Below are 26,173 nucleotides of genomic sequence, written 5' to 3'. Positions count from 1 at the left end.
CCTTGCTTAGAAAAAAATGTTGGTCTCAACCATGGTCGTAAGTGAAAGACTGCCTTTATGGTTGCAAATTGAGAACTACCTCTATGCATTTTCTGGGAATTAAGATGAGATTTTGTACCTATACATTTATTCTTGGAACAAAGTTGTCAGGAAGTGGATTGCAAGATCTCCTTTGTTCAGTCTGCAGCCTTCCAGGCTCATGTATACCCCAGTGGCAATAGACTTTGAAACCCTGCCCTGCCTTTCCTTTTATTGACAAATCAAACAAGTAGATTTAAATCTGATTTTACTTCCCATATGGCCCATAAGGAGTGGCCCAAGCAGAAATTACTTTTTAAAGGGTGTTGATTTTTCCCCCCTTTTTTAAATGAAGTTGCATGTGCCAATTATTTGCAGTGTTCGAATCAAAGCTCTTTATGCTTAAAATAGATAAAGGTTTTTTTTTAGAACAGGGCTCTTCAACCTTGTAGACTAAGCTGGCTGAGCAATTCTGAGAGTTGAAATTCACAAGTCTTAAAGGGGCCAAAGTTGGAGACAGAGGTTCTATTCAGCTGGTTTGGACTGGTTCAGTCGAACCAGTAGTGGCAACCTCTATGCCATCCTATTTACCCATGGTTTTGAAGACGTGCGTGCGTGCGCAAGCCTCGTGCGTGAGCAAAGCGCATGTGTGGAAGGCGTGCATGCTCACAAAGTGAGCATGTGCGCACGGGGGAAATCGTTGATAAACTTCTCTGAAACCCACCTCTGGTTGAAGATTCCTATTTTAGAACATAACATAACAGCTTGTTCTGATTAGTGCCTGGAAGCAACATTCCACACACTTATTAAGTACAGTTTTCAACCAAGGTATTTACATTGTTTATTTAAAGATTTTTTTTTAAAAAAAGAAAGATATAACAAGTATGAAAACACCTAGTAAGTACACTTGGAAATGGAATGGACGGTGAAGATGACAGCTGCTGAACCAATCAGTTGCTTTTCTTTTCGGACATAATTGCATGCCCAAATTCCATTGGTTGGAAGGCTTCAGGACAACCGCCCGCCTAGTGAAACTACTAGTAGCAATGGTAGAAATCCTGCTCCTCCGGTAGCTGCTATTACTCAAAGCAATCTAATGATTACTGACAATTCTTAGATGGTTCAGATACAGGATACGTCCCATATAGAAGCATGCCTTTTGCAAAGCAATAATTTTAGTACCTTCGCATTATGCGTTTACTCATTCTGCTCATAGCGCTGCCCATTTCACACACATGACTCTAGGCAGCACACACACTTAAAAACAACACAATAGTTTTAGATAAGCAACTAAAATGAAAACCATTAAAAACACCAATTAAAACTTAATTTGCAGGAGTGTAATTTGTTTTTACTAGTTTTCACTGTGCTGTAGCTTCAGTTTCCTTCAATTAAGTCATGTCTTCTATCACCACTCTGGAAGTGTGCCTTCTCTGTTGTGGCACCTGCCCCGTGAAATGTGATTATTCACAAAATCTGGACTGGTCCCATTCTGAAAACCTTAACATTTGACTCTTCTCTAAAGCTTTGGACGAGGCTGGTTGGAGTCCTTAGTTGGATACAGGATATATTTGTTGTTAATCGGATTTACCATCTTGGTTTATTTGCGACTTTATATTTATGCTGTGAAAATAAGTGGATTGAACTTGACATGAATAAATAACAAGGTATTGCATTTTTATTTAGAAAGACAAGTGAAATAAAGTGACTTTTGTGCTGAGAACAATCTTTGGACTTTATCTGCATTTATCTGTAGTTACTTCTCAGGAGAAATCAATAAGCAAACCTAGGTTGTTCCTCGACTTATGACCTGTCACTTAGTGAGTGTTTGAAGTTATGACAGACTGCCCCGGGGAATATTTATGAACTGGTTTCAAAGTTCTGATGGCTACCGCCTGGTCATCTGACTATATTTTGGACACTTGGCAACTGACCAACATTTATGGCTATTTGCAGGAACCCACAGTCTCACAGTTATGTTTGATTACTTTTCCCAGGAATCAGCATTTACTTCTGATTTTTGGCAAAATTGGCTCATAGTGAACAATTGGTTTGCTTAATGACCACCACAAAAAAAAGGTTTTAAAAAGAAGTGGATCAAGTGGGTGATCCACTTTACAAACTCATGACTTATGACCATGTCATAAGTTGTTATGTCCATTACAGTCATGAGTCAAAAATCTCCTGTAGTTCTTTCTCCTCCTCCATCCCTTCCCCTGGAAATCAGAGCAATGCTGAAAAGGAAGAGCTGGGTTCTGCCTCTCCCGTGTGTGCGTGTGTGTGTGTGTGTCTGTGTTTGTGTCTGTGTGTGTTAGAGTTAGTAATGTGCATTTCATACTTTTGGGACTAATACATATACTTATAATAGGAAAGTTTAATACAGGGAGGAAGGGAAGGAGGGAGGGAGGGAGGAAGGAAGAGGCGGACGATGGAGGGGAGGAAGGGAAGGAGAGAGGGGGGAGGGGGAGGAAGGGGAAGGTGGGGCGGGTGATGGAGAGAGAGGGAGGGAGAGTGAGGGAGGGAGAGAGAGGTGGGGAGAGAGAGAGAGAGAGAGAGAGAGAGAGAAAGGGGAGAGAGAGAGAGAGAGAGAGAGAGAGAGAAAGGGGAGAGAGAGAGAGAGAGAGAGAGAGAGAGAGAGAGAGAGAGAGAGAGAGAGAGAGAGAGAGAGAGAGAGAGAGAGAGAGAGAGAGAGAGAGAGAGAGAGAGAGAGAGAGAGAGAGAGAGAGAGAGAGAGAGAGAGAGAGAGAGAGAGAGAGAGAGAGAGAGAGAGAGAGAGAGAGAGAGCGAGCTCACATTTTGGACTAGAATACCCAGCCCTAGTGGCTCAGTGTCCAAGATGCTGAGCTTGTCACTCAAAAAGGTTGGGAGTTCGGTGGTTCGAATCCCTAGCACCACGTAATGTAGTGAGCTCGGTTACTTGTCCCAGCTTCTGCCAACCTAGCAGTTCGAAAGCATGTAAAAATGCAAGTAAAAAAATAGGAACTACCTTTGGTGGGAAGGTAACAGCATTCCGTGCACTTTTGGTGTTTAGTCATGCAGGCCACATAACCACGGAGACGTCTTGGCTTTGAAACAGAGATGAGCACCGCCCCCTAGAGTCGGGAACAACTATGTGCAAGGGGAACCTTTACCTTTACCCTGCAAAGCCAAGCCATGTGGTGAGTCCATGGCCCGGCTGCAAGGGTTTCACAATTTGTTCCACCCCACTAAGATGGAATTGGGTACATTATGGGACACTTTTCATTGTATGTTCTGCCTTTAGCATACTGTGTTAATCCAACCGATGTATCAATGGATGACATGGATGGAATTCAGAAAACTGACTTAATTCAGCACCAAGGGACACACTTACAATACCCTTCAATAACCCTAACCGGCTGAATTGGCAGGTAAAAGAAAGAGAGGGAGGAAGCGGGCAACGATGTTTCTTTTACAAGTTCACGTCGGGCCGCTCTCAACCCCAGTTCCAGAGTTCGAATCACCGAACACGCGTGTCTCTTTTGCACGTGTGAATTCAACGCTCGGCCAATTATCCCAGCTCAGCGGTCCAAGAAACCTCCCGCAGCGGCAGAGGGCGAGGGAAGAAGTCCCGCCGAGGGCTCGAGGGCGGGCGCCGGGGAGGAGCCGCCCAGCTCCGAAGCGAATGGAAAGATCCGGCAGGAGCTCCGCGGCCGGGAGAAGAAGTTGGAGGAGTTCCCGAAGTCTCGGGGAGTCCCGTCGGCAAATACACCGCCCAGGTAAGAGCCAAGAGCGGCTAATCCTGCCAGGCCGAACTCGGCTAGGGGTTGAAAGCCAGTGCGTAGGGATCAGGCTTCCCACTCGTGTCCGCGTCTCCCTCGCTTTTGCAAGGCGGCGTCTCCCGGCTTGGTCTCAAGTTAGGGATGGTGCGTTTTCCCCGCAGGTTGCTTTTCATTCCGACGCGTTTTTCTTCCTCCTCTCCAGGCACAACAATCCGGTAAGGTAGGCTTAGGCTGAGAGAGAAGGCGAAAGCTTTCGGGGCTGAATGGGAACGGGAGAGAAAACTCCTTGTGGGGATTCGCCGGGAAACGCGGCGCGCGATTCCTAGTTGTGGGAACGGAGGCGAGAAGCCAGTTTGGGAGTCAAGGGGGGGGGGGAGAGAATGGGGCGGTTAGGTGGGAGGGCATCAGCACTATAGGTCTCTTTTGAGGAAGGGAAAACCTTCTCAATTGCTCAATTGCTCTGCTTGTTTCAATAGTCTGCAATGGTCCTTAAGTGAGTCAAAGAACATAGTCCATTCCCCCCCCCCCCCCCCCAAAAAAAAAAAAAGCAGCTCTGGGCACCTCAGAGAATTAGAGTGGAAAATATTTGAGCCAAACACTCAAAGGAGAGGAAAGCCCATCCCAATGGCAATGGGCACAGATCACTCAGGAAAACCTGAGGAAAAGAGAATAGAATCAAGAAACTGAAATGCTGAGGAAGCATAACTATTTGCAGGTTATGGTCAAAAGCAGGTGTTTCGTGACAGTGTGGCTGAAGCTGTGCCAATTTTCTAGCTGTATCACAAATCTCACTTCTTCTCTAATTGTTGTTAAAATAGGGCTAGTCACAGCTGTTTCTTTATATTCCGAAAAATAATTTCCTTTTACTTATTTATATAAAAGGCAATGAGTTAAGAAACATCTAGTTTGTTTCCTTAGCTTTCTGATTCCTGAATTGCTTGAAATTGTTTTTTTTTAATTTCATAAGAAAATTATTATTAAAAAATCACATAGCGATTATACTGTAGGTGTGTGTATGCATATATATGTATGTATTTGTGTTACAACCCCTGGTATGCCCAAATATGGGAGGGAGCTCACTACTCCCCCTTTTTGTCCTAAGGAGGAGAGCCTGTGGCTTAGTGGCTAAGACTCCTGCCTAATATATAATACAGCCCAGGTTCAAATCCCAGTAAGGGAATGGCTAGCTGATGAGAGCTAAATAGTTTGAAATAGATCTATACTAGTCTCCCTTTATTTATTTATCAGCACAAATACAACACATATAGTATGTATACACACACAAACATAGGCACATGTGTGTGTGTGTTTACTTAGTTTTCTGATTCCTGAAATCCTTGAAATGATTTTTTTTTATTTCATAAGAAAATTATTATTAAAAATAGCTATTATACTCTGTGTGTGTGTGTGTGTGTGTATCTTCAGGGAGATAATAAAGGGTTTAGACATACACACATACACTATAATCCTTATACAGTTTTTATAATTTTATAATTTTCTTCTAAAATGAAGGGGAGAGTGCCAGGAAGGCAGTTAAAATTTCTAGGAAAAATGTTTTTTTCTTCCTGGGTTTCATCTGGAAAGAAAGATACTCAGGGAGCTCCATGACAGCTATAGATTGACTTGTGGGTGTGTCAGCGTGTATTTATTTATTTATGGGTGTTAAGATTTCCTGCTTTCTTCTCAACCGTGAAGGAGTTTCCGCCCCCCCATCTGCTGTATTCCAGCAAGTCCTTTTGACTTCACCCTCTAGCCCAGGGGTCACCAACCTTTCGGACTTCAGGAACCACTAAATTCATAATTTTAAATCCCGTGGACCATTAATATGAATTAGGGATGAGATGGGGTCCTTCAGGCACTTAACTTGGCAGCTTGTTAGCGGAGAGAAGCCCCTGGGGTCAAACCTAGGTTTGCTGTCCAATGCAGCTAGGAATCTCAAATACGGCCAAGAATGAATGTTTATCTTGTAGCCAACCCGGGCGCTAGATTAGCCCCCTGCAAATTCTGTCTTTCAAGGAGCCTGGCTGAAGTTTCACACACTGCTCCCTGAAGCACCTGGACTCCCAAGGAGGGAAGGGGAGTCAAGCTAAGTGCCTGAAGGACCCCATCCCATCAGCAAGCGGGAGTAATTGCCTTGGCGGACCGTATCCGGCCCAGGGGCCGTAGTTTGAGGATTCATGATTTAGTGTAATATAAAAAATGGAAAAATGCAAAAAAAAATTCTGCAGTCTACCAAAATTTTATCGCAGGCAACCCGTGGTCATCGGACCACCAGTTGGTGACCGCTGCTCTAACCTACAGCTCTGAAGTTTCCAAGAGCTAACTAAGTTTGCCCTGCCCAACTTTCATATCTAGACTATTTTTTTCATTCAGATACATATGACAGAGAAAAGGGTGACTTAGGGCCTCTCTCTCAGTTTTGTAGGACGAAGGCAAAGGCAAACCTCTGTGAAAATCATGCCAAGAAAACTTCAGGGTCTTCAAGATTTGTATTTGTATTTCTTAGTTGGTCAAACATGTACATGTATATTTATATAAACATGGACATGAACGAAAGAAATAGATACAAATAAATGGGGACAGTAGGACAGGGACGGTAGGCATGCTGGTGTGCTTATGCACGGGCCTCTTAGGAATGGGGTGAGGTCAACGGTAGACAGTCTTAGGTTAAAATTATGGGGGTTTGGGGATGCAACAACAGAATCAGGTAGAGCATTCCAGGCATTGACTATTCTGTTGCTGAAGTCGTATTTTCTGCAATCAAGTTTGGAGCGGTTTACTTTGAGTTTGTATCCATTGTTTGCTCGTGTATTATTGAGGTTGAAGCTGAAGACGTCATTGACAGGTAGGACGTTGTAGCAGACGATTTTGTGTGCTGTGCTTAGATCATATCGCAGGTGGCGCAGTTCCAGATTGACCAAGCCCAACATTTCAAGCCTGGTGGCATAAGGGATTCTATTGTGAGCAGAGGAGTAGACGATTCTTCTCGTGAAATAACTCTGGACCCGCTCAATCGTATTAATGTCCGATATACAGTGTGGATTCCAGGCAGATGAGTTGTATTCGAGAATTGGTCTGGCAAAGGTTTTGTAGATGGCCAGAAGTCAGTGCTGGGAGACACAAGCACTCTTTGTGCTGGTACAGGGAGTCCTCAATTTACGACCAGAATTGATGCTGCTAAGTGAGAAATTTATGAAGTGAGTTTCGCCCCATTTTACAACTTTTCTTGCCACGGTTGTTAAGGGAATCACTGCAGATGTTAAATTAGTAATACGGTTGTTAAGTGAATCTGGCTTCCCTATTGACGTTGCTTCTTCAAAAGGTGACCGCGTGACCCCAGGACACTGTGACCATCATAAATGTGAGACAGTTGTCTAGCATCTAAATGTAAATCACGTGACCATGGGGATGCTGCAATGGTCGTAAGTGTGAAAAAATTGTCATAACTCTCTTTTTTCAGTGCTGTTGTAACTTTGAATGGTCACTAAGCGAATTGTTGCAAATTGAGGACTCCCTGTATACTTGTCAGCTAAGCTCCAATTTTTGGTGCTATAACCATATTTGTTATAGGTTTTGAAAGCCCTGTGTATGGAGGACCATAGAGATCCCCAGTTGTTGCCATTGCTGCTTCTCGTTCCCAATGTCTTAAATCAGGGATGTCCAAACTTGGGAACTTTAAGACTTGTGGACTTCAACTCCCAGAATTCCCCAGCCAGCCATGCTTAAAGTTCCCAAGTTTGGACACCCCTGTCTTAAATGCATAGATTGGTGATCTCCAAGGACAAGTAGTCCTCTATTGACAAATGTACAGGTAGTCTTCGACTTAAAACTATTTGTTTAACGATCAAAGTTAAAGCGGCACTGAAAACATGTCCAGGGGTCATGTAATCACCTTTTGTGACCGTCTAACTTACAAAACTAATGGGGAAGCCGGATTCACTTAACAACTGTGGCAAGAAAGGTTGTAAATTGGGGGGGGGGGACTCACTTAACAACTGTCTTGCTTAGCGATGGGAATTTTGAGCTCCATTGTAGTTGTAAGTCGGTGAATACCTGTAATTGAGCCCACAATTTCAGTCATAAGTTGTGATAGTAGTTAAACGGTGTCTCCGCATGATTGTGCCTGATTTTGTACTCTTTTTTTGTATCGGGTAAGTCAACACAGCAGTCGTTAAGTAAAATATGGGGCATTTTTTTGCCTGAAACTTCATTGTCACATGACCGTGGGAACTGCAAATGGCCATAAATGAAAAGGTTCCTTGCACCAAAAATTGGGTCATTTGATGGGGGAGGCAGCTGTCAGATCTTCAAATCCAGTTGTAAGTTGAGGATTATCTATACCTTCCCTTCCACCTCTAGTACAATACAATACAATAGAGATATAGGATAGGATAGAATAGGATAGAGATATAGGATAGGATAGAATAGGATAGAGATATAGGATAGGATAGAATAGAGAGATAGGATAGGATAGCATAGAATAGAATAGAATTCTTCATAGGCCAAGCGTGATTGGACACTCAAGGAATTCGTCTTTGGTGCATATGCTCTCAGTGTACATAAGGAGAATAAAATACATTAATCAAGAACAAAAAGATACAACACTTAGTGATAGTCAAGATTACTAATAAACTATCAAATCGTACTAGGAAACAAATAAAGACAATATAAATTGAATTATACAAGCAAAATGGTTATAGTCATAAGTGGGAAGAGATAGATACTAGGAAGGAAGAGAAGAATAATAGTAATACATTCTTGGTAAATTAAAGAACAACATGGCTAGCAGGATGCACTGATAACTTCTATTTATGGGGGAATGGAACTGCCCAGGATCTAACCAAATTATAATTCTTTGAGAAACAAAGGTTCCATTGCTAAGATTTTGTATATGTCATAGCAAAGCTATCAGGAATGGACCATCTCAGTTCCTTGACACACTTGCCATTTTGGGAATGAGTTTGAACTGTCCCAAAGGACTTGTGGGGAAGTAGATCTCTGTTTTCATCCTGGGGTCATCCATCCTCTTAGACTGCAGCCCTGTAACCTCAATAACCTGATTACCAGACCCACTGAACACTTTGTGAATGATTTCATAAAATGTAGATGATCCTAACAGCTGATCTTGGATGAGGTAGACTGGCTAAGTCTCGAAAGTCACGATTTTCCTATCCTAAAAGCTGGGAACTTACAACTTGGTGGCCTCCAAGTGCACTGAGACTGAAACTCCAAATTTCCAGGATTGGGCCAAGCTTATTTTAACTTCTGGAAGATGTTCTCTAAACAGATCTGAAGAACACAAAGGCCAAGAAAGACTGGGTTAAATGATTAGTTTAGGACTAAGCTAAGGCAGTGCTTCTCAATTATTTTCTGTCATGCCCCCCCTAGGAAGAAGAAAACATTTCGCGCCCCCCCCCCCCCCCGCGCGACTGTAAATAGTCTAATTTGTCTATAAAATTGTTATAAGTACACCTCTGCATAACATAGCACACCGGTCTTTCCTCGACTCCCACCGTAGTCACATGCCTTCTTTCCTCTTTCCCTCTTGCTTGTCTATCCTTCCTTCCACCCTCCCTTCCTCCTTCCCTTCCTTCCTGCCTCCCTTCCAGTTCCCTCCTTCCTCTTTCCCCCTGCCTGCCTGCCTTCTTTCCTCTTTCCCTATCCTCCTATCCTTCCTTTCTCCCTCCCTCCTTCCCTGCCTCCCTTCCAGTTCCATTCTTCCCTCCTTCCTTCTGCCTCCTTCCTGCCTGCTTGCCTTCTTTCCTCTTTCCCTCTTGCTTGTCTATCCTTACTCCCTCCTCCCTTTCTTCCCTCCCTCCCTGCCAGCAGCTCCTCCAGCATCCCAGCTGGAAGCAGCAGCACAACAGTCGCCGTTACCAGGGGCGAAGGGGTGGGGGTGGCAAGATCGGGCGACCGCCGCCCCTTTGTCCCTTCCCCAACAGCTGCTGTTGCGCTTCCGCTTCCAGACGGAATGTTGGCGGTGGAGCTGCTGGCGGGGAGGCGAGCTACCTGCATAAAGACGCCGCCGAGGGCATGGCAGAATATATCCCGGCTTGAAGTGGCAGCGCTGGGGACTGCTCAGAGACTCATCAGAGCCGCGGGCTGGAGCTGTGCAAAAAGTCTGCTTGGGCTGGGGGGGGGGGAGGGAGGGAAGCCTGGGACAGCCATGCTTCCCTCCCTCCCACCCCCGCCCGAGCAGGCTTCTTGCACAGATCCAGCCCGCGGCTCTGATGAGTCTCTGAGCAGTCCCCAGCGCTGCCACTTCAAGCCGGGATATATTATGCCTCGCCCACGCCGCCGCCGTTGCACCCAGATGGAAAGGGAGCCTTCGCGCCCCCCTTTACGGAGCCTCGCGCCCCCCCCAGGGGGGCGCGCCCCACTATTTGAGAACCACTGGACTAAGGGAACACAGCCTTTGCTCACAATAATTTTCTAAACTGTGTTAATTATTGCATATAAACTCCCTCAAGCACTTTCGAGGTAGGACTAAATAAACATATTTTTTTTGACGTCCTGAGATTGCCTTCCAAGACTGAAACTTCCTGGAGATAAACCTGGACCCAGATTTAATTCAAACACAATAATATGACTTGATAATTGTTTTTTCAAAGAACAATGCTATATTCAGAAATCTACAAGCCCCTAAACATCTCCAAGTGTACTAAAAACGTAGTGTCATATCTAGGTTCAGTCTCCTGTCATCCTGGCTCAGCAATATGTCACCATCTTGATACCAATCTATATTTTTCATCCACGCCGCAGAGAGGAATGCTAATCTGATCTTCCTTTTGTGGTGTTGAAATAGAATGCTGTGTAGTTTTTCCATCTGGTAACTTTTAGGAAGCTTCAATCCTAATTTTCAAATGGAGCCTATTACTCTCTTATCTACGCTGCCCAAACAAAGTGCTCCATTCCCCATATTGTTAGATAGCAGGTCCTTCAAAGGAACAATACAAAGCCACAAAAAAGTAACTGGATGGCATTGTGCCAGCATTTGGCTTCCCCGAGGCACTACGTTAAATATATATCTGGATTCTGAGAACCTCTCCCTGGGATCAAAGTCCACTGCCTACTACTAGCAGGGCAAGGAGAACGTAGTTCCTGAGATTTTCTTTTAACTAGTTCAATATAGGTTTTATGATACACTTGTAGTTCTTTTCCTGCTTTACCTCCTAGATCAGGGCTGACAAACTTGATTTCATTGAGGGCAACATCAGGGTTGTGTTTGACCTCGGGAGGTGGGCATGGCCAGCTTCACGTGGCTCATGTCGGGGGATGCCTGTGGTGGCCCAAGCACTCTGCCAGTGACCACTTTCAGCGAAAATGGAGCTTGGGAGGACCGTTTCTAGCAGAAATGCCACAGTCCGATCCTTCGCTGTTTCCAGGTTGGCCCCATGGGTTCAGATCTAAGCACCCTGTGGGCGGGATCCAGCCCACAAGCCTTGAATTTGTCACCCCTGTCCCAGATGCTGCTTAGATGTAGATTGAATTCTCACAAAATTTTCACAAGGTGCCTTCATTCTAGCTGCAGGCTTTCCTTTGATCTGATTTAAACACACCTTTTCTTTAGTTTGTGTATCTGCTCCTGAAATTTCGTGTGTTGGAGGAATTAGTGTGTGGCAATACCCTAATACAGTGCTTCATTTTTAAAAAAAATTCTCACATTTCCTGTTTTTAAAAATTATGAAGGACCTCAAAGGAGCTTTGCATAGTTTACATTGATCAAGATTTATCACATGAAAAAATGAAAAGTGATACATTTGTATACTAGTTTTTGAATTACGGTATATAAAAATAATAATACTAATCCCATTTAATACTAACATAAATATTTTTTTCATGAAAAACTCTATAGTTTTTCACAAGCAAAAAAATAATGAGAAGAGTGGCCTTGTTTTATTTTTTTTGCAAATATCTTCAATATTTTGCAGGGCAGTGAGAAGGATTTGAATGACTCCCCAGGAGTCCTCAGACAATAGTTTTAAGAAAAAATCTTCTAAAAATAAATGTGTGGATGCAAACAATCAAAACATCGTGGATCTCTTCAAAAAGGGGATAGATTCAGGGGCGGGCTGCTGGGGGTTTGCAGGGGTTCAGGAGAACCTCTAGCTAAGATTCTGTGCAGTTTGGAGAATCCCAAAATCCCACTCCAGGCTGGCCATGCCCACCTCACCCCTCCCCTCCCAGGTGTCCCCACGCGGCCCGTTTTGGATGCGGGTAAGTGCAGGGCATGCACGGAGGCTCGAGGAGGGTGAAAAATGGACCTACTGGAAGTTCAGGAATTCGGGCCTGTTTCCAGCCTGCAGAGGGTCTCTGGAGCCTGGAGAGACCATTTTCACCCTCCCAGAGGCTCAAGAAAGGTCTCCAGAGCCCGGGGAGGGAACATCCCTCCCCCCCCCCGCGGTGATGCAGGAGGCCGACTAGGCCACACCCACCCAGCAACTGGGCAGAAAATCCCTCGCTAAAATTTTTGAAGCCCACCCCTGGATAGATTTCAATTATCCTCTTTGAATTATTTCTCTCGTTCCTTGTTCTTTCAATCTGAAGATTTCCATGGTATTTAAAGAATTAAGGCTGCACAAATCCTTCAAAAGAGAGGCCTTCAAACACAGAGGGGCGTGTGTGAAGCACCTCTTTTTGAATCCTTTTAAGAAAGCGAATCTTTTTCAAGATTTGTAGAGCTGCTTTGAAAGCTTTTCTTGGTTTTTTTTTTTTTTTTTTTTGGCAAGCGCCGCTCATATTTCATTCTTTTGAAATAGTTGCAGACATTGTACGATGGCTAGCCAGGGTTTGAGTTTGTTGCACAAATGGGACCCGCAACAGGATGTTGCACTATGTCCAGGTGGTTTACAATAACGTAAAAATGCAACGTAGAAAACATGACTATGTTTGACATGAAAATATTAAGACAGGCACTCCTCGACTTACGACCAGAATTGAGCCCAAAATTACCATTGCAAATCAAGACAGTTGTTCAGTGAGTTTTGCCCCATTTTACGACCTTTCTTGTCACAGCTGTTAACTTAGTAATGCAATTGTTAAGAACGTGGCTTCCCCATTTGTCAGACGGTCACAAAGCCATCCCATTACCCTGAGACATGGCGACTGTCATAAATATGAGCCAGTTTCCAAGCTACCAAATTTCTAAGCTGGTCACCATGTGACCGTGACCGATTTTATTATCTTTCTTTGCAGCTGATGTTAAGTAAATGCCGCAGTTGTTAAGCAAATGTCGGAGACATTAAGTGAATGCATCAGTTGTTAAACAAACTTTTGTATCCAATGGCTGTCTTTTGCTGGGTGTCTTTTGTGGAAATCTGGAATTAAACACTGATTTCCAGCCAAAAAAAATATGTCATAAATGGTGGTCACATGTCAGTGGGACACTGGAAATAGCTATAAAACTGGGCTGGTTGCTAAACACTCAAAATGCAATCCTGTGTTGGAGAGAGGGAGCAACTGCAGTCAGAACTTTGAAACAGGATGATAAAGGACTATAGAGATTTTCAGTCATCCAGGTCGCCGTTGTCCCAAAGGTGCTTTTTCAAGATGCAGCTGGCCTTTTTTGTTTTTCTTTGAAGACGTTTTGCTTCTCATCCCAGAAGCTTCTTCTGCTTTGACTGGATGGTGGGGAATGGAAGGATTTATACTCCTTGCGGACAGCTGGTCATTTGCATTCTTTTAGAGCAGGGGTGTCAAACGGAAGGCCCGAGACCCGGATCCGGCCCATGGGGTGCTTAGATCTGGCCTGCGGGGCCGCTCTGGAAATAGTAAATGACTGGCCCATGTTGCCTTTGCCAGTGAAAACAGAGGTCAAGAGGGCCAAAGCTCCATTTTCATGGGCAGAGGGTTGCAGGAGACCATCGCAGCTGAAAACGGGGCTCGGGAGCCCATTTTCACTGACAGAGGGTTTCAGGAGACCATCGCAACTGAAAATGGAGCTCGGGAGCCCATTTTCACTGACAGAGGGTTGCAGGAGACCATCGCAGCTGAAAACGGGGCTCGGGAGCCCATTTTCACTGACAGAGGGTTTCAGGAGACCATCGCAACTGAAAATGGAGCTCGGGAGCCCATTTTCACTGACAGAGGGTTGCAGGAGACCATCACAGCCGAAAACGGGGCTTTGGAGCCTGTTTTCACTGGCAGAGTGCTCGGACCTTCACAGGCGCCCTTGACACAAGGGATGTTGAGCTGGCCATGCCCACTCTGGCCAAGCCCACCCCCCTTGAGGTCAAACACAACTCTGATGTGGCCCTCAATGAAATCGAGTTCGACACCCCTGTTTTAGAGAGTGGCCGAGGCCATTTGGAGGTTTGTCTGTGTCCTCAAGATCACCTGAGTAGTGCAAATGGTTGTGGAGCCTTCGTGGAACTGCTGAAAGGACTGTGCTGTGGAACTGTGTTTTCTGCAGGATGTTTTCTGTTAGATACTAGCTACAGTTATAATGGTTTCCAACAAGGTCCTCTGTTCTGGTGGGAGCAGAGGTTTAATCTCATTGGTCAAAGGGTCTGACTGCTCCCTATAAAAGGGCTGCTGTCAGGCTCAACCTTCGCTGGATTGTACATACTTGTTCTGTTACAATAAAGAGCTGTTGTTGCCCTTAGCCTGAGTGTGCCTTTCCATTACCCAATCTAACACTGGCGACGAGGGTGGGATTGGAAGGCAACTGGCAAACCAATAGCAATCCAGCAAGTAAATTCAGCCCAGAGCTCAGCGCAGCTTCGAGCAGCCATTTTTTAGCAGCAAACTCAAAATCCCCTCAGAACACAAAATGGCCATGCACGCCCCACTGACTCCGTATAACCCAGTCACCCAGCACTGGGACTCGTATATGCTGAGGTTCGACTGCTTCCTCGAAGCCAACGATCTCGTGGGCCTTTCTGAAGGCCGCAAGAAGAATATGTTCCTCAGTTACTGTGGATGGGAAGTGTTCAAAACTGCCAAAGACCTATCAGAGCCAACACTGCTACAATCGGTCGCTTGGTCCATGCTCCAGCAGACTCTGAGGACTCATATGCCCCCAAGCCATCTAAGCACGTCCGCCGGCACGAATTTAATATTCGTAACCAGAAGGAAGGCGAGTCGATCAACAAGTACGTTGCAGCACTATGAAAGGCCGCAGCATACTGCGAGTTCCAAGACCTAGATGAACTTATTCTTGACTGCATCATATGTGGTGTGCGGGACATTAATTTACAGAGGAGGTTACTTGCCAAATATGACCTCACTCTACAAATTGCCTTGGACAAAGCCAGGACATCAGAATTGGCCGTTAAGTCTACAAAAACCCTGCAGCGCCAAAGCACGCGCACATCGCAAGGCTGCAGAGGCCAAGAACTCAGAAGACGAAGATGACAGCTGCTGCATGTGCACTAGCTGCACCAAACCACCACGCAAATTCAAACTGCATCTCCCGCCTTGCGCTAGCTGCAGAGGAGACCATGCCAGATCATTTTGCCATTTTCACGACGCTATCTGCCAGTGCTGTGAGCGAAAGGGGCACATCGCCAAGGTTTGCAGAAGCAAGCATCCCACAACGATCGGGCAGTCAAGAAGCCAACCTAATCGCCAGCAAAGACCTGACCAAGAGACATGGCAGCCACCACCATGGGGCTCAGAGGGCGACACTAGAGTCACCTACCACACCTCAATTGGCCAAGTCCGCACAAGGCGGTCAAAAAAGCTGAAGGTCACAGTCCTCATCGAGGGCTCTCCATGCAAGATGGAGATCGACACGGGGTCATCATTGACCATCATGCGGTGGTCTACACTCAAGTGGGCTATCCCTAGCCTGAAGAAACAGCATCTACGCACCCCTGACATCTGCCTTTGCGATTACCAGGGGAACCGATTCCCCATCATGTACCAGGGCACCTTTCGGATGAACTTCAACAACTTCAGCGGCCAGCTCACAGTGACGGTGGTCAGCGGTGACCTGCAGAGCTTCCTGGGGCTTGACTGATTCAAAGCCCTGGGCCTAGAAGTGACCAGTATCAACGAAAGCGCCAATGAACTACTCACAGACCCTACCCCCGAGACGCCAGTCCTTCGTATTGACTGCTTAGAGACTGATCCCATCTCATTTAGTGATGTTGCCCGACACGCTGCAAGAGACTCCACGATCAAACAGGTTTTGAACTGGGTGTGTAGGGGGTGGCCCAAGGGGCCTGTTGGGTCTGATTTCAAAATGTACTATTGTAAGAGAGATGAATTGTCTGTTGTTAATGGCTTTTGCTGTGGGGGGACCGGATAATTGTTCCACCCAAACTGTGCATTGCAGTATTAGAGGCTTTACACGTAGGGCATCTTGGAATTGTCAGGATGAATTCTTTGGCCAGGAGTTATGTGTAATGGCCTAACATGGACAGGGAGATCGAAGAATGGGTGGCTATCAGCACACCGTGCCAGGAGTCCAGACCAGCTCCCCCAGAGGCGCCCGCTAAGGAGTGGGAGAGACCTCAAGCACTGTGGTCTAGGGTGCACATTGACTTTGCTGGCCCAGTTCATGGCCAGACATTCCTTGTAGTTGTGGATACCTATTCGAAATGGCTAGAGGTAGTCCTGATGACCTCCACTACGGCAGAAGCAGTCATCAAGATACTACGGAGACTTTTCTCCACACATGGCCTGCCCGACATCCTGGTCTCTGACAACGGGCCCCAATTCACAGCCATGCAATTTGAGACCTTCTTAGCAGCACAGGGAATCAGGCATGCCCTGGTCACGCCATTCCATCTGGCCTCCAATGGTCAGGCGGAGAGAATGGTGAGATCTGCAAAAGAGGCCCTATCTAGGATGGGCCCAGGAGATTGGCAAACACGGGTTGACCATTATCTGCTAATTCAACACATCACGCCAAGTGCCACTACAGGGAGAAGCCCCTCCGAGCTTCTTATAGGTCACCGGCTAAGGTCCCACTTAGAACGGCTACACCCAAACTATTCTGCCACATCGCCCCCTGACTCCACAAGCAAAATTCGGAATTTTAGCGTAGGGGGTTCAGTTTATGCTCACTACGCCTGGGGAACTCTGTGGATTCGTGCCACAGTGATAGGCATCACCGCGCCTCGCTCTTATCTCGTAGAGCTCAAGGATGGTCGGAATTGGAGAAGGCATGTTGACCAACTCCGTGGCCGCCTCTCCGACTCCACTCTTAGGCAGCCAGAGGTAACTCCTGCACGAGTTAGCCAAAGCCCTACCCAAAAGGAGCACGAAGTCACTCCTTCCACAGCCAACTCAAACACGAAGTCCCCGGGATACTTAGCTTCTTGTGCTGCAGGCCCACAGCGAGCTCCGAGCGAACTGGCTCTAGAAGCTCCAGCCGCGGCCTGTGAAAGTTTCCAGGAGCTTTTACCAAGCGGAGCTGCGGAGCAAACAGGTCCGTCTGACCTGTCCAAAGAACACCCTCCGACTGAACTGCGCAGGTCTGGCAGAGCTACCAAAAAGCCTGCCTACCTGCGTGACTACGTTACCAGTAGGATTATTCCATCTAAGAGGGGACGGATGTTAGATACTAGCTACAGTTATAATGGTTTCCACCAAGGTCCTCTGTTCCGGTAGGAACAGAGATTCAATCTCATTGGTCGAAGGGTCTGACAGCTCCCTATAAAAGGGCTGCTGTCAGACTCAACCTTCGCTGGATTGTACATACTTGTTCTGTTACAATGAAGATCTGTTGTTGCCCTTAGCCTGAGTGTGCCTTTCCATTAGCCGATCTAACATTTTCTGTCCTGTGTCCCTTCACAGGTGCAGGCTGTTGAGGATGAGTCTGTTATCTGCATCTCAAACTGAAGTGAAAATGGTTCCTTGAGTCTGCAATTTTTTTTTTCTGGAAATCCATCCATACTCCCACACCATTCAAAGTGTGTTTATCCCAAAATGCATAGCTAAATGTCTACAGCAGGGGTGTCCAAACTTGGGAACTTTAAGACTTGTGGACTTCTGGGGAATTCTGGGAGTTGAAGTCCACAAGTCTTAAAGTTCCCAAGTTTGGACACCCCTGGTCTACAGAGATTCTCAGTCATCCAGGTCATGGTTGTCCCAGAAATGCTTTTTTTCAAGAGGCAACTGGACTTTCTTGTTTTTTTTTTCTTTGAAGACGTTTCACCTCTCATCCAAGAAGCTTCTTCAGCTCTGGCTGGAGGGTGGGGAATGGAAGAGCTGAAGAAGTTTCTTGAATGAAATAGCGAAAAGTCTTCAAAGAAAAAAAAATCAACAAAGTCCAGTTACCTCTTGAAAAAGCATCTTTGAGACAACAGGATCACAAATAGTTGTGGGAGGTCTGTTGTAACTAAGTGTCTGACTGGAAATCGAGGACTTACTGTAATTAAAGCCCGACTCAACAGTTAAACTCACTTTATCTTTAAACTGTGGCTAGGATTATTCCAGGATGCTAAGGCCTACTCATAATCTTCAGGATATGAGCGACGCATAAACAGCTGGAATACAGGGCTGTCCACAAGGCGTGGCAAGAAAAGCCCAGGTGGGAGGGGCCCCCACAATGGTGCTATTTATGTGCATGGCACATTTTTAAGAAGGGTGGAGCTTTGATGGCACCGTCGCAGCTGCCACCTTGATGTTGTTAACTACACACTGCGGGCATCTTCTGGGTGAGGCTAAGCCAGCTGTCATAGGGTAAATGTCGGTAAACGTGTAAAAGACAGGCTGAATTCAGCCCTTAATAGCCTCTTGTACAAGATGACACACAGCTGCTAAAGGCTTAATGGCATAGCTGCACAAGCAGAATTGGCATATCCAACTGCTGAGAAGGATGCAAAAGCCTCAGGTGGAGCAGAAAAACATGAGAATTGTTTTTAAGGCTAAACAACATAGAAATATAGAAGTGGCAGCACCAATTCTATATTTTCTGCAATCCTGTTTTCCTTTGTAAACCTGAGCTCAGGAGTAGAGCCATTTTGGTTTAGTGGTTAAGGCACCAGGTTAGAAGGCAGGAGGCCATGAGTTCAAGTCTCACTTTAGCCATGAAAGGCAACTGGGTAGCTTTGGGCCAGTCTCTCTCTCTCTCTCTCTCTCTCTCTCACACACACACACACACACACACACACACACACACACACACAAACAACCCACCTCACCTCACAGGGTTATTGTGGAGAAAATTGAAGGAGGAAGGCATTCTGGATATCTGAGCTGTCTTGAACTATTTATCAAACTAATATATACAAATATAAATAAATAATTTAGGAACAAATATTCTGTTTGAAGTAATATTAAGTTGAGCATTTGCCTCCTCTGATGGCCCTGAAAAACTTCTGTCTCTTTTCTTATCTCTGGAGCAATTTCTCATTTTAAAATACAACCCCTTCTCAGGGGTTATTTAGATAACAGAAATCATTTCAGAGTAGTGATTTACATCATCACGAGGCATCGCTTTGGCACTGCAGGAATCTACTCCGGATAAATCACCATATCATTTTTTAGGGTGGGAATCTTCCTAGCTTTTCCAGGTCATGTGTGATTCAACCACATGCTGTCATTTCTGTCATCAAAGAAGATAGCAAACAGGGTCACCGTATGGCAAACCTGGGCCATTTTATAGCAGCTGCGGACTTCACAATGGTTTTAAATGTCGAAGGAGAAGAAGGTTCATGAAGAATTTGCCATCTGAGGCAGCGTCTTTTCCCCTAATAGCAGAACAGGTCCTTTAATCTGGCAGCAATAATATGACCTACCGCATTCCAAACATGGTTTCCTTTGACATAGTTTCTTTTGGCAGCCTAATGTTTCTTGAGCTACTTTATTTCAGGTAGGCTTCACCTAATAGTGTTTTGAACAGGTAACCTATTCAACAGGTAGTTCAGTGTCTCTCTCTCTCTCTGTGTGTGTGTGTGTTTTGCATTTGTGCTGATAAATAAATAAAGGGAGACTAGTATAGATCTATTTCAAGCTATTTAGCTCTCATCAGCTAGCCATACCCTTACTGGGAATTGAACTATGGCTAGCAGGTGAGAGCTAAATAGCTTGAAATAGATCTATACTAGTTTCCCTTTATTTATTTATCAGCACAAATGCAACACACACACACACAGACACACACACATTATGTTTATGTATATGTATATGTATATGTATATATGTATTTTGAACAGGTAGTCTATATCAGTGGTGGGTTCCTACTGGTTCGGACCAGTTCAGCTGAACCAGTAGTGGTTTGGCGTCCTGGGTCTCTGGAACCAGCAGCAGCTCAGGCCTGCCACACCCCTGAACTGGGTGCCGCCATCTTGTTTTTCGCTTCCGTACATGCGCAGAGCAATTTTTATTGCACTGCGCATGCACACGCAGAGCACATCAAGCGCCTGCAGTATGCACACGAATGAACAGGCAGTGGTGCCTGCCACAACCCATCCCTGGCCTGTCTGTCTGTCTGTCTGTCTCTCTGTCTGTCTGTCTCTCTGTCTCTCTGTGTGTGTACATATTCACAAATACACACACACACACACACATGCTACCTGTTCAAAGTATATGTATAGGCTACCTGTTCAGAATACTATTAGATGAAAAATACTTATAGTAATGTAGCTGAAGAATCATTAGGCTGCCAATAGAAAGTATGTCAAAGGAAAATTTTTGTTTCATTCAGGGGTGGAGTGGATATTTGCTAACTCTTGACAATGTGCCTGATAATATTATGCCAGCAGACCTGTATAATGACCCAGTTTTGTTGGAGATAATATAATTTTATTTTAGTCTTGCCAATGACTGCAGGCAGTCCTCAACTTATGACCACAATTGACCCCAGAATTTCTGTTGCTAAGCAGGACAGTTGTTTAATGAATTTTGCCCATTTCACCACCTTTCTTGCCATAGCTGGTAAGCCAGGGCTGTCAAACTCGCAGCCCGCGGGCCAGTTGCGTCACATGCTTGCCATTCCCATGCGGTTTAGCGAAGGGGGGGAAAGTTGCAACACATCACATGACACCGCCATGACAATGCAATTTTGACAACCATGCGGTAAGCCAATCACTGCAGTGGTTATGTTAGTAACACAGTTATTAAGTGAAACTGGCTTCCTTATTGACTTTGCTTGTCAGGTGGTCGCAAAAGATGACCCTGGGACATTGCAAAAATACACGCCAGTTGTCAAGCACCTGAATTTTGATCATGTGACTGTGGGGATGCTGCAGTGGTCGTGAATGTGAAAAATGATCATACATCACTTTTTCAGTGCTGTTGTAACTTCAAATGGTCACTAAATGAATGGCTGTAAGTTGAGGACTACCTATATTGGCTTCTCAGTCTTCTAGATAAAGATCACATGGCCCACAGAAGTGAAATGGTAAATGTAGTTGTAGTTGTACTTGTAGGCTTTCCTTGCCTGTTCTACCTCCTCTGTCCATTACTTCAGGAGCCCCACAGATGGCCATCTGTAGTTTAAATTCCTCCGTTTGGGAAAACCCACCACTTCCTAACACAGACCCTGCCATTATCGTAGACATATTCTTCCTGGTGTCCAGTTGACTTCTACTTCAATTTAATTGGAACCCATGGCTCCTCTCCTATCCTATCCCCTCCCCTCCCCTCCTTTCCTCTCCCCTCTCCACTCCACTCCTCTCTTCCCTCTCCTCTCCCCTCCTCTGCTCTCCCCCTCCCCTTTTCATTCTTCTCTCCTCTCCTCTCTCCTCCCCTCCTGTCCTCTCCTCCTCCCCTCCTGTCCTCTCCTCTCTCCCCTACCCTCTCTCCCCTCTCCTCTCTCCCCTCCTCTCTCCACTTTCCCCTCCATTCTCATCTCCCCTCCTCTTTCCCCTTTCCTCTTTCCTCTCCTCTCCCCTCTCCTCTCTCCTCTTTCCTCTCTTTCCCTCCCCTCCTCCCCTCTTCCCCTCTCTTCACTTCTCCCCTTCCTTCCCCTCTCCTCTCTCCACTCTCCTCTTTCCTCTCCCCTCTCCCCTCCTCTCTCCTCTCTCCTCTTCCCTCTCCTTCCCTTTCCTCCTCCCCTCCTGTTCTCTCTTCACTTCTCCCCTTCCTTCCCCTCTCCTCTCTCTCCTATCCTCTTTCCTCTCCTCTCTCCCCTCCCCTCTCCTCTTTCCTCTCCTTCCCTCTCCTCCTCCCCTCTCCTCACTTCTCCCCTTCCTTCCCCTCTCCTCTCTCCTCTTTCCTGTCCTCCAAGCCTCCAAGGACTTGAGATGTCAGTAGACATTTTGAGGCCCGTGGGCACCAGATTCCTTACACATCTTCCAGGGATAAATTTGCAGATCTCAGAATGATACTGATCTAAATGCTATTGTTTTCTCCTGCACATGTATAAGCCCTTGACTTATAACCATTTGTTTAACAACCGTTTGTAAATATGATATTGCTGAAAAAAGTGATTGGTCTTACGAGCATCCCCATGATCATGTGATCAAAACTGGCAACTTGTATATTTATGAAGATTGCAGCATCCCGGGGTCATGTAAGAGCCATTTGGGACCTTCTTCTCAGCTGGTTTCCATCAAGCAAAGCAATGGGGGAAGCTGGAGTCACTTAACAACCACAGCAAAACAAAAAACAAAAAAAAAACCCAGGCATGGCTCAGTGACTGCGGTGCTTAGTGATGGAAGTTCCAGTTCCAATTGTGGTCATAATTCAAGGACTAGAAAGAAAGGTTTCCTTTCAAAACATCAGCACTGTAGCTGTAGGCACCATGAGATAGTAAATTGCAAGAAATGTATTTCCTTCCCAAAGAAAATTCAGCCAGAGGAATTAACAGACTTGTTCATTGTTTTTTCTTTTCTTTTTTTTGTTCATTAAAATGGGCGGAAAGTTCTCCAGATGCTCCATATTTTATATTTTAAATCTATTCTACTTCAGAAGAAATCCATTATGGCATATCGGGAACTCTGCATTCTGGGATGGTGTTGAATGGGACAAGTCCTTTGATTTTGTTTAGATTCTTTTAGTTACAGCACCACACACACAAAAGGATAGATAGCATCTTTAGAAGCAAAACAGTATTTTCAAAGGAACTTGGACTAGTTTTTAGGCTTCGCATATATCCAGGCTGTTGTTAGCAAGTAAATTAATGGCTCTATAGCACTTGGTTTCAAAGTAATCCTGGACTGTGCAGAGGGGAAGAAGTAAACCTGAAAAGTAAATGTCTTCTTAGAAAGGATGATGAATGTGGCACAACTTGCCTGTTTGTTTTCTAGTAAAATAACAACAACAACAACAACAACCAGCAGTGGTAATTCCAGTGGTAATCGGCACACTGGGTGCTATTCCAAAAGCACTGGAATTACATTTAAAACAGTTAAAACTTGACAAAATCACCATCAGTCAAATGCAAAAAGCTGCACTGCTTGTATCCACACATATATTACGAAAATACGTTATGACGTCCTAGGCCCCTGGGTGGGGCCCGACAAGTAATCAATGCCAAATCCGGCGAAACAACTGGCCTCTGTGATACAATCATATAATAATAATAATAATAATAATAATAATAATAATAATAATAATAATAATAATAATAATAATAATAATAATAATAATAATAGTAATAATAATAATAATAAATCAATGCCAAATCTGGTAAAACAACTGGCTGCTGTGATACAATTGAATAATAATAATACATTCATTTCATTCCAGCATACATCTGGAATGAAAAGAGCATGTTAAACTGCTTGTTGTAATGAGTGCAGCTATGGCAAACACTTATTATTATTATTATTATTATTATTATTATTATTATTCTTATTCTTATTCTTATTCTTATTCTTATTCTTATTCTTATTCTTATTCTTATTCTTATTATTATTATTATTATTATTATTATTATTATTATTATTATTATTCCGTGTTTGCCATAGCTGCACTCATTATGACAAGCAGTTTAACATGCTCTTTTCATTCCAGATGTATGCATTCACCAACAAGGTTGAGGCTATCTGGCATTCACTAAATGTTCACTAACGTATAGAGTATTTCTTTATTTCTATCCCATTTTTATTGTTTTTACAAACAGTCAAAGCGGCAAACATATCCAATATACAGTGGTGGGATTCAAATAATTTAACAACCGGTTCTCTGCCCTGATGACCAACTGGGTAGGCGTGGCTTGGTGGTCATGTGACCGTGTAGGCATGGCCAACTCAAAGTCAGTCAGGTCGATGGGCGCTTTGCCTTAGCTGTTACAATGTAATAAGGGTTAATGGAAGAGGCAGTTTCTGTAAGCAGGGCAATAAAGATCAGGCTAGAAACAACACCAGAATGTTTCCTTCCTGCCTTCCTTACAGGATTAGCCCCGTAAAGTGGGAAAAAACAAAAGGAGATTTCTTCCAACAACTGGTTCTCTGACCTGCTTAGAAAGTTAACAGCCGGTTCTCCCGAATAGGTGTGAACTGGTTGAAATCCCGCCACTGCCAATATACCTTTCTCTTCTTTTTTCCCCACAACAACAACCCTGCATGGTGGGTTGGGCTGAGAGTGACTGGCTTAAAGTCACTCAGCTGGCTTTTATGGCTAAGGCAGGATTAGAACTCACAGTCTCTCGCTTTCCATCCTGGGCTCTTAATCACTAGACCAAACTGGTTCTAATATGTACCTTCATCACCTCCTAGGATGCTATTTTAAATGTGATGTTGTTATTTAGGTTGAGGTCATAGGGAAAGAAAAATACCTAGTACGTGTTGCTCCTCAACTTCTTATCAGAAGTTGTTTGCAAGAATGTTGTTGGGTGTGACTTCTACTGTTGGCAATTGTCACCATCAATGTAGATGATAAATTATTGTCCCTGCTTGTGTGTGTGTGTGTGTGTGTGTGTGTGTGTGTGTGTGTAAAAGATACCAACCCCCCCCCCAGAACATTTTATTAAATCAAGCAGGTGAGTTATTTTTCCAGTTAAGAATAGATCTTTTTCATTCTGAGAATGACAATAGTCTTCTTCTTCAAATGAAGCACAAAGTCATAGGTCAGTAACGGCTAAGCTTTTCCAGACCGAGTGGCCAAAGTACACACACACACACACACACACGAATCACCAAAATAGAATGCACGTATGCCCCCCGTGCATGCGCACGTGGTCCCACCACACAAGCCCCGGTGCATGCAGCATCTCTGCATTCGATTCGCCCCTGTGTATGAATGCATAGCACCCCACATGTGCCCCATCCCCCACATGCACCCTGTCCCCCTTGCATGCACGCATGATCCCACCGCATATGCTCCCTGTGCATGTGCGGTAGAGACCCAAAGACCAGATGGCTGGCGGGAGGCGCCCGTGCCTGGAGCTGAACTGGGGCGATGGCTCATGTGCCCACAGGGAGGGTGTGCATGCCACCTCTGGCACTCATGCCATAGGTTCGCCATCACGGTCATAGGTTAAAACTAATCAGCGTAGGGTGTATCCTGATTCCTGGATTAAATAAACACAGACCTGACAATCAGGGACAAAGTAAGTGATGGCTGTTGCAAGCTTCAAGTTGTTTTTCCTTTCCCAGGTTTTAGGAAAAAAAAGAAATGCATTGCTTTGGCCAAGCGTTAATTATATTAACAATATTTTATTTTATTTTTTATTTTAAGTAGAGTGGTTTTATTGTTTCAATAGGTTTTTAGTTTTTTTAAAAAATGTTGATCATTTCTACAAGCATCAAACCAAAGTATAAACTTGATAATAACTTTTTTTTTTTAATAAACCATCGTAATTCAAATTGCTGGAAAATGGAAGTATATTTTAGAGATAAATGTTTAATAATGTTGTCTTTAGAACAGAATAGAAATGTTATTGATTTAGTTATCTGACCATATCTAACATTGTCTTTAAAAAGTGCATTTAAATGCTGGAAGCAGAAGACTGTCTAAATTTTTGTGACACAATCAGATTTCACATCTGTGTTGTTTTCTGATGTGTTGGCCAAATAAATTGCTCATTGTTTCCCTAGATTGTATAATAGCCAGCGAAGCCCCTGCGGAATTCACTACAACTGGGTTTTATAATAAAGATGGTTCTATATAATAAAGTGTATCTTAGGATAGTTTATATTTCAGTCCAGTTGCCATTGTGTGTGTTTGCTGTTCTAATTCAAAATATAATGACAGATGACCGGTTCTGTTTGGACCTTTCTCTGATCAGCATTTGTAGGTATTAAGACATTAAGACAGCTCTGTCCTTCAACAAAAGCAAATGGTTCACCAATACTTCTGTTCTTCCCAGGTTTGACCTCTTCAGTTAGTCATCTCACCCAGCTTAATAGTAGGACTAGCCATCAAAGTTAATAAACTGAAGAGGGTAGTTTTTATTTAACTCTGAAAAACAACCAGAAGACAAAAGGAAGAGGTTATTATTTTAGGTCTATCATGGTCCTAAGCCAGAGGTGGATGGATGATACATGCTCTTGAATACCAGCTCCTAATTCCATGGTCAGCAATGTGGCAGGAAGAGACATCTGGACGGTCATATATTGTTCACTCCTTTCCTA

The 26,173-nt window shown here is 44.5% G+C and overlaps 1 protein-coding gene across 2 annotated transcripts in view; it reads left to right on the top strand.

The window, feature by feature from the left end:
* The first annotated feature begins 3,350 nt into the window (after positions 1–3,350).
* Positions 3,351–26,173, top strand: part of CCDC68 (coiled-coil domain containing 68) — a 56,077-nt gene continuing 33,254 nt past the window's right edge. The window contains exon 1 of one of the 2 annotated variants that reach the window (XM_081942041.1): positions 3,351–3,755. In XM_081942041.1, coding sequence (XP_081798167.1) covers positions 3,440–3,755 — 316 coding nt within the window. In that variant the 5' untranslated portion in view covers positions 3,351–3,439. Of the gene's footprint in view, positions 3,756–3,889; positions 3,974–26,173 lie in introns of those variants that run through there. The other variant, XM_081942042.1, reaches the window with a different exon arrangement.

Source organism: Natrix helvetica (assembly GCF_964273705.1).
Source record: "Natrix helvetica genome assembly, chromosome: 2".
NCBI classification, from domain to species: domain Eukaryota; kingdom Metazoa; phylum Chordata; class Lepidosauria; order Squamata; family Natricidae; genus Natrix; species Natrix helvetica.
This window is presented reverse-complemented; position numbering and strand designations above follow the sequence as displayed.